At 33.0% G+C, this 13,406-nt stretch overlaps 1 protein-coding gene across 1 annotated transcript; it reads left to right on the top strand.

Moving 5' to 3' along the window:
* The first annotated feature begins 5,995 nt into the window (after positions 1-5,995).
* LOC109617966 (probable G-protein coupled receptor 139) lies at positions 5,996-8,390 on the top strand. Its single transcript, XM_020065063.3, has one exon. It carries the CDS (start codon positions 6,525-6,527, stop codon positions 7,659-7,661), a length of 1,137 nt encoding a protein of 378 aa, XP_019920622.1. The 5' UTR covers positions 5,996-6,524; the 3' UTR covers positions 7,662-8,390.
* The last annotated feature ends 5,016 nt before the right edge of the window (positions 8,391-13,406 follow it).

The following is a 13,406-nucleotide window of genomic DNA, read 5'->3' as shown; positions in this document are numbered from 1 at the left end:
AGAAAAATTTTCCATATAGGATCTTTTTTCTGGTTTATTTTTTCAATAGCTACCCAATTTATACGAATATAAAATACGCTTTAAAACCTCCAAAGCCCTTCGGTCTTCGCAGGATTTGATCACGTGACCCAGCCAAGTTCATATCCCGGTGAACTTTCTAACTTGCTGTTAAGTTTTTGATTCAACAAAACATCGGTTGAAGCGAAGAACGTCACCGATTGTGACATACAATCAACAAGGGACTTAAATTCAATAATTTTACTGTTATTTTCATCACTATAATTTTTTACGGCATTAAAAATAGGAAGAAAATTGTATGCGATTTATTTATGTTATTGGTAATGAAATAATCAATGTCTAGCATCTTGGAGAGAACTGCCTAAAGTGCAAAGGATAGCCGAAGTGTGTTGGGTTCTCAAGAGACTAATTCATGTCAGTAATTATAGAAAAAGACCGGATAAATACATAACTTAGAGTACTGGATCAACAAAACCTTTTGTTTATATGGTCTTCCTGTTCCGTTTTGTAAGTGAATGCAAAAGTACACTGAAACCTTTGTTCAAAACTAAACTAATTGTTACCACCTCCCCTCTAACTATAATAATCATTTAATTTTCATAAACTATACATACTTCCAAGACTGTTGTACTCAACACAATATGTCAGATTTTTTTCATATAGGTGAATTATTTGAGTGATATGGGAAGAATTGTTTACTTTTGCGATAAAAACGAATGAATTACAAGGGGAACCCAACATATGAACATAGAATATGAATTCCGTATTTCCAGTCAGGAAATGTCGATTTGTACTTGGTACAATATGTTTTATCTTAATCACAAAGTGACTTGGAATAGCTGTAAGTGTAATCGATAAAAAGATAAGGAATACAGAGTTTATATTGAACATCAGGAAAATGAATAAACTCTGGAAAAATGAAAAATTAAAAGGAAAATCTTTCATGGAATCAACAATTTCATAAAATGTTTGAAAATCTAGGTATTATAGTTAAGCAAAAAACCGGGATTTTGTGGCTATCTGTGGAATTCTTCATTGATTGTTTGACTCAATACCTATCAGAACCAATGCAAACACTTTACATCTTTCTCATATGCCAATTCAGGCATTGTTCCACTTTATCATCCTCCACCGCAGGTATTGTCTGGCTTTCTTCTTATTTGCTCTGCTTGATTCTCAAGGTTATCTTAATGGCGGAGTTTGCTTGCTTTTGAATGGCATTGCAGGAAATGGTGGTCTCGTCCAATGCATGTATTAAAACACTTTCAAAGTCGCTTAAAATTCACTTTTCATTATATTTTGTCTTTTTATTATACAATGTACATGTATTTGTCATGTGTATCTTTTTTGTAGGGGGGGGGGGGGGTGAAACCATTATTCCATTCATGGAAAAAAAAGACATGAAACAAATATTTGGACATATACAATTTTCGAGCACTTCACTATCCGTTTAGCAACAAATGACTTTAACTCAGAGAGACTATAAAATGGTGTAATGACACCCAGTGAACTCTGCCAATGGCCAAATTTGTTTCTTCGTTGCCTTTAAGTTGATAAAACCCCCAGGGGCTGAGGCGACGGAGTAATTGCCAAAATGTATCAAGTGACGAAAGAATCCAAAAGACAGAATATAAATGTACATCTGCATATTGCTGGTTTCTTAGAGCTACAAAGGACAAAAAAGGTAATTGCAAAAAAGGTCATTCCTTAGCAAGTTTCTTGTCGTTTAACGCTTATGAGTGTGCCGCTGGGAATTCGTCTTCAACACCCACACCTTGGTACGTATGATGGGCGAGTAATAATAGATCTATTTCTTGATCATCTTTTTAATTTGCGAGTAGGATTGTTAAGGTTTTTTTTTCCTTTCTTTTTTTTTTCTTTTTTTTTCGCAGCATGGTATTTTCCCTACCCATTTACATATAATTTTATAGGTTACATCCGGATTTACACGGCTTCAGAAACCTACCTTTTTCCTGACTGGGTCTCGTTACAATTAGATAGAGCGCTGTGAACGGTAGTAAGAATGCTCCTCAATTGTTTTATCAGCCACTTCCTTCAAGGCGCAGACGGTAATAACAAGCTCCTTTTAGACAGGACTTCTATGACTAATCAGATCTATTACAGACGTATTTAAAAGGTTTATAGAACATAGAAAAGTAACTATCACGGTTAAACATTTTCACAAACTGATACTAATTGTGCAAAGACAGACATACGAGTACATAAAAGGATTATTATACAAATGTAGAACCATTTTAACAAGAGCTTGGAATTTGGGTGTGGTTGTGTCAAACAGCAATGTGACGTAGGCCTGTCTATTTCATTGCTGGCCACTCAGCCATTGCTCTTACAAATCAACAAGATTTGTCTGGCTTTTCAGCTAAGACTACGCAATCGGTGTATATTTCACTTGAACCCGCGTCATTTTTACTTTGTTTTGACGCAAGAAATAAATAGCTAAGCCCAACCGAAAGTCCAAGGTCTTGTTAAAATGATCGCTCCTCAAAACTTTACAGAGTGTTTTTTACTGTGTTTAGTGATAATAATGACAAATAACATTGTGAATGACAATAATCATATGCAGCATCTAATGATACATTTTCATCCTACTCTCATGAAAATGTAATTTCATTCTGTATAAATGTTATCAACATGGACACGAATCTGTGCCATTTAAAAAAAAATCATTCCGCGATAGTTCGGTCAGTTGCAGGTAAAATCACTCCATTTTGATGATTGTTAAACCAAAAAGTCCTGATAATGTCTCTGGAATGTGAATGTCGTAATCCCCCTCACAATAGAGTTGGGGGTATTCTGTCTGTTTATGAAGTGAGTGGGAAAAGTAGCGCTTGTGTAACGGAAGCAATAAGGTACGGAATTAATACCTTAAGCCGGGATCAATCGCACTTTTGGGTTCCTATTTATGTCAGCACAGAGAGTCTATATTCAAATAACGACCAAAAGTGTTAACACGGAACTATATGGAAAAAACCCAATTTTTTTTTATATCGAAAACTCTGTGAATGAGGATGATGATAGTATCGGTATACACAATATTGATAATTATCTTGTATAAGAATACCTTCTAGAAACATATTGGACAAATGACGGTAATATCATTGACAACATTATTAAACATTTAAGGTACATCGACCTCCTGATAAGGGAGGTAACACTTTCAAGAGATTAATGACTATCAATCACTTGCAAATTTGTCAGGTTCCCCTTTAGTCAATTGTCGACATTCCGAATTTGTAGATAAAGAGTAGAAAATTGTTTTCAATAAATTACAATTACATAAATAATGCAGTTTTTTTGTTAGTATTTTGCATCTCGCATGTATAATGTTATAAACTTGCGTTTGTAAGTAAATTTTCCAATATCAAAATCAGATCTGTGATTTGCATATTGACATTATTCATCTTGTATGAAAGTAAAAAATATGCCACTTTAGTGTAGGTGCTAAATCAACATTTTGCAGGAGCAACCGCAAGAGCAAGAGACAATACAAAATATATAACGTCAGGTGCCTGTGGTAAGGACGTATGAAATTTCAAACCGTCTGTATAGTCGTCTATTAAACTCTTGCATTAACAGTATACAATTAATACTTGGTGCAGTCCCGGCTAAAGAAAGAGGTATATTATTATTATGAGTCCTCTTTCAAAGACTGATAAAGCTAATTATCATCAGATCTTTTCCAGAAGTGGTTATCCTTTTTAATGTGAATAAACGGAAATATCTAAAGGACCATGATATCGGGTTTACTTCCTGATGCTAAACCTGAATCCATCAGAGTTATAGAAAACATTTGTCATTAACAAAATTACCAGACATTTTCCTTAGTGGCACCTTTCATGCATACAAATTTCTTTCTATCCAGTCTTCCGGGTTTCTTATGTTGAGAAATTGATTTGATGAAGAAATCGGTTGCTTAATGCTGTGAAAGGAGAGAGAGAGAGAGAGAGAGAGAGAGAGAGAGAGAGAGAGAGAGAGAGAGAGAGAGAGAGAGAGAGAGAGAGAGAGAGAGAGAGAGAGAGAGAGAGAGAGAGAGAGAGAGAGAGAGAGAGCGCATTTCAACTATAATAATGAAAGCAACGAAGTTAATTTAATGTTAATCGTGTTACTCTTAATTAAAAGTTTCATAATAAGTCACCGAAAGCCGAAAGTTAACTGTTATTAAATCAGCTATATATCGATATCATAAGGGAGGATTTTTGCATTAACCTTGTACTGTATTTCAGATCGTTGAAAATTGTTATCGTTGAAATAAAGTATGAAGGATATCTATTTTGAGTTTGCAAGCGCATTATTTATGACGTTGAGTAATGACACAACTTGTCCCGTAGCACCTTAGATGCCCTTGTACAATGTACGATATGACATTTGTTTGATCAAGCTTATTTTTTGTCAAATTTCACGTTATGTAAGTTTACGGATAAGATTGACATTTATCGATTATGTTCTGCGTCATGAACAACGCAAATGGCTATTTAAATGAGTTTTAAAAATTTATACATACATTATAAATTCAGCTTCGTATCTTTATTTGTTGGTAATTGAGATAAGTGTGTCACTTTCCAAAAGTTTTTAATAAAGTTGCTTTTATTAGACCCTGTCGGTTTTATTTATTTTAATCACTTACATCGTTTATTCCATTTGAACTCTCTACATTGAAAACAAAAATGGTAGAACTATTTGATTGTAGGAACTCCAAGGATAGAGATTGTTAACTGAAGTGACGTCACCTCTATACACCATGACAAATTTTCATCTTATGCAACTGACGTGACTACGCATTAAAGTAGGTCGTTCACCCATGACTTCGTGTTTGAAGTTACTGCAGTATTACATTGGATATATCTAGATTTATAAATAATTATCTGTTGGTTATATATGTCTAATTGTATTGATTTCTTAAAGGGACTGGATCTTTCTTTATAAAATATTAAAGAGAAGGTACGTAACTGTGATTTCCCTTTCATCTTTACAGTGACGCTTCCATGGTGATTTTAGCTACTTGAGATCTAAATAAAGTTTAAACATTTAATAGAACAATTTGGTCAAGAGTTTGCTCTACTGTGAATATTAAGATAATTTCCAGTGTAGTATAAATGGAATTTGATTTCCATTCCTTAAGCCTATAGCCAATAAACTATAGCCTTTCTGTCTTTACCGAAAAGTACGTGTATTTATTTAGTCTGTTGACAGAGTGATCCGTCTGTAAAAATTGAGACTAAACTGAGAGATATATTACGTATAATTGCCAGCTCCTTCGTCTGTTTAGTACCATCATTTCTGATCAGTCTAATATTTTTTTGCTTGAAATATGCATGTTCAGAATCATAAGGAGGAATTCTGGGAAAAGCTTACTCATACTTTCATAATGGCCAAATCGACTGAGTCCACACGAATAACCTGACGCGCCATGGCCAGTTGTAGGAATTCCTTTCCATTGCAGCTGACCAGAGCAGGATAAGCTTCAACTGAATAAGAATAAGTCAAGACAAAGAAAATTTATATTTACAGCATAAAACCAGATAGGAAAAAGTTTTATGAGGATGTTACTTCACTATTTGAAATGAGATCGAGAATATTTGTACGATGCAATTTGCATGTTACCAATCAGTACTAAAATGCAGATGAAAATTCTCATATTCAAAAGACTCAATAACCACTTTTTACTGTCAAAATCTACTTTTAAGAGAAACATATTTTTAAAAATGAAACAATTCTCAAAATTCATGACTAGTTATAATCTGTAAATCAATATGGAAATAAAGGTAGTATATTATCGGCTTATAACAAAATTTCTCACCTATAATAAACTTTTACATTGGAAAAGTAATTGTATTTTGCATATTAGAATAGACAAAATATTATTTTTTAGTAGGTTATTGTTTTCTGAATTTACTAGTTCCATTTTGTCTAACAATTACAACAATTTTTTTTATTTGTATGACATCTTCTAATCTTGTGAACATCTTTAAGCAAACCATATATAGAATTCGATTCTAGAGCAAGTCTGTTGAACCCAGCCATAAAATGCATTTAATCAGACAAAATATTTGTCTTCTTAACCAAGCGGTATCATTACCCAATCACCGATGACAGTTCGACTTCACGTAAGTTTTTGAGCCAATGAATATCGATGTGGTCATTTCCCTTCACACGACTTCTTCAGAGTTAACAAATGAATGGCAAACCTTCTATCTTGTTGTATGGGATATTTGTCTCGTATGTTGTTAAATCGATGTTTTCTATCAGTGATGTGATTCGTCCATTCAGCTATATACGGCAGAAGGAGAGTTATGTGATTTTTATACAATTGGAAAACGTCTCATTTCAACTTAAGCCTGCTAGATTAAGAATTGAATATGGAAATCATTTCGGATCGTCACCTTTTCAGCATAAATGTGTTTAAATTTTAAGATTTGGCATTTTAAAATAAGTGAGTATACGATTCTTTTTGGTGGCTAGATGTTGGAATAAATTGTTAAAGTAAAATGAACACAAAGGATTATGAAGATATTTTAATGAAGTATGAGTCGTTTCGAGTTAAAAAGTTTATTTCGGTGTACATTTCACCTGTCATTCTTATTGTCGGAACTACTGGAAATATCATTTCCTTCTTTATTTTACGGAGGAATATGTTTCGGATATCTACCTATTTTTACCTAGCTATTCTCGCTATTGCGGATCTAGTCGTGTTACAATTCGGACTTCTTCGGGAATGGATAGGAGAATTATCCGGATATGATATCCGAAATGCCAGCAATTTATCCTGTAAGTTGTTTGTTTCTTTAACATACTTAGGAAGTGATTTCTCAGTATGGTTAATAGTAGCGGTAACAACCGAACGTTTCATTGCTGTGTGTTTTCCCCTCAAAGCAAGTGTGTTATGTAGTGTTAACAAAGCTCGGAGCGTCACCCTTTCTTTGCTCTGCATGGCCTTTTGCCTCAACGTCCACTTCCTGTGGACAACTGAGCTTTCTGAGGTGCATCTAAACACTAGCGATGTTGCAAAGTGTACTGCTGGTCCCGAGTTCGACTTTCTTCTGACGGATGTTTGGCCTTTAGTAGACGCCTTTACTTATTCATTCATTCCGACTTTTATTTGCTCGGTTTTAAACACATTGATAATCCGACGTGTGATAATTGCCCGGAAATACAGAGGTCAGTTACAGAAGTGCAATACGGGAAGAAACCATTTGCTCAAGAAATCGTTGCCATCTGAGAGCACCATAAAACTAACTAAGATGCTTTTAGCAGTGTCCTTAACTTTCATATTAACAACTCTCCCCAATAGTATTTACATCGTTGTTCAGAATTACTGGAATTTCGATCACGGCGAAAACCTCCTTTTGGAAATTTCAAACTTTGCTTTAGCCAGAACTGTGACCGATCACCTTATGTTTATCAATCATTCCGTGAATTTCTTTCTTTACTGTGCTACAGGAAAAAAATTTCGCAAAAGTATGGACCGGGCTCTTTGTAAATTCCGACAACCATCGAACCGTTCGTGCTCAGATAGCAACATTCCCCATTTGATGAGTAGGGTGAGTTATACAACAGGTAGACTAAGTGTTAATTTAGTCGTGTTCGACTCCAAACTTTTGAACAGGAGGACCACAAGATTTTAATTTTGAATTCAGTTTATAAGTGTATATTCACTTACAGTGAAGTTTTTTTACGGGGCGATATTTTGCATTGAATATCTGTGTGGTGAACATTTAAATGATCGAAAGAATGAAAGGAGGGATGGACCACAAGATTTTAATTTTGAATTCAGTTTATAAGTGTATATTCACTTACAGTGAAGGTTTTTTTTTATACGGGCCAATATTTTGCATTGTATATCTGTGTGGTGAAGAACATTTAAATGATCGAAAGAATGAAAGCAGGAATGGAGCACCTCCAAGTTTTGATGTCCTCTCTATCGAAAATAACAACAATAGAATCAAGTCAATCACTATTAATTTTAACGCTCAAATGCAGTTTTCCAAAAGGCGCTAAAATTTGTTGCGCGCGATACTTTTTCTTTTTACTGTATTTTTTTTTCTTAGCGTTGTTTATGATCAGTTTGTTTAAGCGTCACTTGATTATTTAGGTCAAAGGTTCGATACAAATCAGAATTTTGATATTATTATCTTGGAAAAATTCAACAACGGTTTTTAATATTTTGAATATGGTGTTCCTTTAGCCATATCAGTATATCAAAGAGCCCCACACCACCTTAAAAATTGTACATTCCTTAAGATTTTTTAACATTCATTGCTCTTTTTTACATTGCCTTAACTTGATGAGTTTTAAAAAAAAAACCAATTTTTCGGTAGAGTTTGGATAATCAAGGTTTTACTCTACTTGTTACGTGTTTTCACAAAGCATGTTTTATTAAAACGATTTGAATCATATACATTTCGTCTCTTTATTTTTTTTATGTTCACAAATATAGCATGATGTAGAACATGAAACCAATGCGTTCTCTATTCATGCTATCAAATGCAACATTGTTCATTTTTAATCCCATTTCCGGGATGAATTCAATCTTGGATTTGGTTGAAAATGATACCAAAGAAATTAAAAATCTTTACAATTAGTTTGATAAAGGAGAAAACTAATGTGGAGTTTCTACATTCACTAAATTAGGTTTTTTTTAAACTAAGTATTTCTATATATACCGGGTTAAATGACCTTTTAGTAACAATTTGCACTCACAAAATAAATACCAAATACGTCCGAGAACCAAACCTCTCATCACGTTTTGGTGAGACCGGCAATACCACACTCGGAACACATCGGACTCGCTTCACAATAAAGGCAATTTGAAACGCATATTGCATAAAAATGCATTTCAATATTTGGCAAAGGATGAAAATGATTCTGGTTAAATACTATAGTCTGTTCCAGGATACTGTTTTCGTCACTTTTTGACGAATTTTAATACATGTCAAAAAAGTACAATTTAAATCGATACAAGGGAAAAAATTAAGATTTCTTATTTGACACTTCATTTTTTTTTTATATAAAATAAAATAAGAAATAAACATGAACGAAAACACATTTCTAATGGAGATTTATAATGGAAAATGTTTACATCTATTCTTCGAAATACTTGGGACACCTCAGTCGCACAATTTTTCAACGTTGTCTTCCGGGTACCCTAATGTCTTCTGCAAGCAATGCAAATCCCTGTATACTTTATATTTTTGATTGTGTATTGAAACTTATAGCGGTTGAGGGTGCGTTTCAAAACAGAAAATCTGGACTTTTCATTTTAGTTGAACGCAGTTTGGGCACAAATGTATTTATGATTATTGAAATGTTAAATGTACATACAGGCTTCAAGATATACTATACTGGTATAATTGCATTTGTGATGAAATTTGTTATTTCAGATACCAGGAATTGTGAACTTTTGCTGACTTCAGAATTTTAATTTCAATCATACTAAATTCGATTGATACATGTATTAACGATAGGTATTTGTATACATGGAATACCAATGTAATATCCATGCACTCTGGCACTGCGTTCATTTCGACATAAACAGCATAATATAATCAGCCTTTTTCGAACGCTTTAGTCCCATTATCTTAATGATGGTAGTACTATTATATTTATCAAATACCTGTCACATTTTAAAGCTTAATAATATGTTATATTTAGATAAGACACATAAAACTGCAACAAAAGTCATGATATATCAGAATTAAAGTTGTTTTTTGCCAAAATGAAAAAAAAGACATTAATGTATTTACGTCTTTTAAAGACTCATTAATATATTAATTAATGAAGGTCAACGTACATGTATATCATTAAGTTAGGAATAGAATTTCTGAGATTATTTATAATCTTTATTGGGGTTTATTTTCTTTTTTGACTTCCTTTTCCTTTTAATATTAAACCTCGATTCTCATAATGTAACTTGTATTTCATGTAACAGCCATTTATTGACAATGTATTGTCGAAATGCGTTCTGAAGGCCTCCCAAAAATGCAATTATAGGATTTATCAGATCTGACCAAAACATGTATTTGATAAAGTGAAAACTCCCCTGTTTTGTGACAATTTGCTGCACTGTTACACCTATTCAAACTGGGTGGTTTTAATCGGTTACAAGTTCGTGGAACAGTAGGCTGCGCTCTTTTATTGAACAGGAAAAAAGGTCTTTCCTCATATTATAGGGTTTTTTGTACAGAAATTGTCGTCATTACACCTGCGCTCTAAAACACGAAGTTAAGAGGATAAAAATCAGCCAATGCAGTATATGTAACAATGCAATATAACTGATTTTATGGCATGCGTGTTACATGTTATAAGCGTTTCCAATTAACGACCTCCGTTTTTGTTAACAAAGTGTGTGGGATTTTTCATCAAACAATGAAAAAATAGAAAAAAAAACACCAGTTATTTCTTTGCGTTTTAAAATTGCATGCTAGAAGGTTGAGAAAGCCAACTAATCAAGTTGTAGCTTAATTTTTCGTCATATCAAAGTACCGAAAGTACTGACAGTCGATCTCTTTGTAATTCTGATTTATATGTTGTTGATATAGGACTTCAGAAGGGATTGTCATCTCATATTACAGTTTACGCGATGGAAGTTCAGAAAGTTTCGATTTCCTTGATTTTATACGCAATTTCATTTATTATAGTCACATGACTTGCTTCAACAAAGCTCGAATCGAAGATACTACTTATAAATCGATATGAATGTGTGGACAGAATTTGTGATACCAAGAACCTTTAGAAATGTTAAAAAAATTAGCAGAATCTACAAACACATTTCATATAAAAATACTGCATTGTTTATATGAGCAAATGTGTCATTGCTGTAGGGAATGAATGATTTCAATTACATTAAATACGCAAATATTTAATTTTAAAACAATCATTGAATTCGTGAAAAATTATAGAAAAGGATCAAACCTCCTTCCTACTTTATGCAAACACATTTCTATAAACATATTTAATTCCAATACAATGAAGCTTTAAAGTAAAAAAAAGTAAAAACCGCACTGTCAGCTAAATCAAAATAAATATACATGATTTGTTGTCATAAATTGATTCACCTAAAAGATAAAGCGCAAGGGCAAGCATTTACCTCTTCATTTTATAATTCTATTGCGTTTTTACCTAGAATAAGTTGACGGTTGTTCAGACAACATCAGTGCGTCGAAGCTATTATAGCCAGATCACTATATATTCAAAGAACAATGCTCAAAAGTAACCACCTCGATATATGCAGGGAAGCGCGCTAACGCTATAATAAATATAGTTTATATCTATTGAATTACATTCGCATAGTGTATGTGCCCAAAATCTGCGACCTTCTTATTTGAACATGAAAATGAAATCATAAAATACTTTCAACTATTTTTCATTCCTATATTTATTCTTCAGCAAAAAAAATCGCAACAATTCTTTGCATGGCCAGTTTGTATGTCGGAAGCTATTATGTTGTTGACGTTTTGGGGTTTTTTGGGGTTTTTTTTTGGGGGGGGGGGGGTTGGGGTTACATTTGCAGGTATATTATTTTTGTCGTATCGGTAGTTTGTTTTTGTGACCTCAGCATCTTACTTCACACAACTATCCTAATAAAAGATTCATAATGTGACATGGTTACGATATTATATGAAGAAATGGGTGTCTTTTAGAAGTATGATAGTATTAAAAAATGGAAGCAAATATGCCCTTTGATTTGCAATTGCGCAGATTATCAGATTATGCACATGTAGCCTTTAGCAAACTTTTATGTTGATAAAGTGTCTTTCTCTCGGCTTTTATGGTTTGCTCAAATAGGATTGGATATATTGAGAAGAGGAGTCATCTCGAACAAAATAATTTGCAATTCGCACAGTGGGATAATATACCTGTTGCACCACAACAAACAAGAAAGTATGGCGGGTTTTTTTTTCGTGCCATAAATCTGCCTTTTATATAGACAAATTTAGTTAGTCTTGTAGTGTTAATATAACATTGAACTAGTCAACGAACTGCTATGCTAGTGGCTCCACAGAGTTATTACATAAAGGTAAATGGGTTTGAGCCACCGATGCACCGGTACAACCGATTTTTTCTCTTTAATTTGATCTTAATTAACTTATATATTTATATCCATCGTGGCAAAATTGCAATAACTTCGAAAAATACAGGGATACAATAAAAAGGATTTCTTTCTATTTTATTTCATTTATAAGGGTTGAAGTATAAATAACATTTTTATGATGAAAAAAATACCTTGAGGCTGAGGATTGGAGAACCTTATATTCGTTTTTAACAAGATTATATCATGGATACAACAAGGCACAGACTCGAACGTCTCGTTATTCCAATGTTATACGTTATCTGATGTCGATTCCAATTTGTTTGACAAGCTTAGAAAAGTCAGAAGAATGGAGTGATAACATTCTTATCTTTGCTTGTCTATCTAGTTCATTGAATAAAAAGCAACTTCTTGTAAAATCAAGACCGATGACTAATGCTATAATTTTTGTCATTAAGTAGACTATTATTATTATTATATGGTTTGTACCACTGTAGGCTAGATTTAACTACATATATAAAACATATAAATTACTATTTAAGAATGTCGCTGAATAGATAGATTGCTAATTCTATTAATGTATATCAAGTGAAGTCTGTCGATCCATCGGCAAAGAGTTTAAAATAGAAAACGTTTTTCTTTGTAAATGGTTCTTAGATTATTAAATGCAAAAACAGCTGACTGAAGACTTGGTCCTAAGCAATTTCCCGGTTGTTATTTCTTACATCATTGCACTGTCATCGATAAAAAAAAATAAGTGCAGGGAAACAACACAAGACCATGTCTTGGCAACAGAGAAATTATAAGAGAGAGAGAGAGAGAGAGAGAGAGAGAGAGAGAGAGAGAGAGAGAGAGAGAGAGATTATATTACTAGTATAAATAATATGAATATAAAAATGAAAATTTTTATAAATTTCGACAGTAAGACATTTGTATCTATGATGGTACATGTATGCGCATGCATATTGTAATATGCATCTATATACGTTTATGTTTATTTGCATATTTAATCAAATTGTTTATCTATATGAATGTTTTCCATAAAATTATAATAAATAAATAATAAACTGCTCTTAAAAACAAGTAACGACATATCAATTACTTGTATTCAATTTCAATTTCCTACAGAATTGATAAAACCTACAAGACCATAAGAAAATGGTTTTTTTTAGAATGTATATATCTAAAAACAGAGGGCAATGTTTTCGTTAGAAAAAAAACAACAGTGTTGTGGTTCCAATTATATCAGTTTGGTTTTTAATTCACTAAACTAAGAAAAACTTCTGACAGGTCAATTACCCGCACATTGCAATTTCAAAGAAAATATACTGGCCCCAACCCT

The sequence above is a fragment of the Magallana gigas genome, chromosome 3 (genome assembly GCF_963853765.1).
Source record: "Magallana gigas chromosome 3, xbMagGiga1.1, whole genome shotgun sequence".
Classification (NCBI taxonomy): Eukaryota; Metazoa; Mollusca; class Bivalvia; order Ostreida; family Ostreidae; genus Magallana; species Magallana gigas.
The sequence above is the reverse complement of the archived record's forward strand: the minus strand, read 5'-3'. Positions and strand labels throughout refer to the sequence as shown.

Bases quoted from the DNA above. Each gene is read 5' to 3' on its own strand.
- LOC109617966 (XM_020065063.3), top strand. From the start codon at position 6,525: ATGAACACAAAGGATTATGAAGATATTTTAATGAAGTATGAGTCGTTT.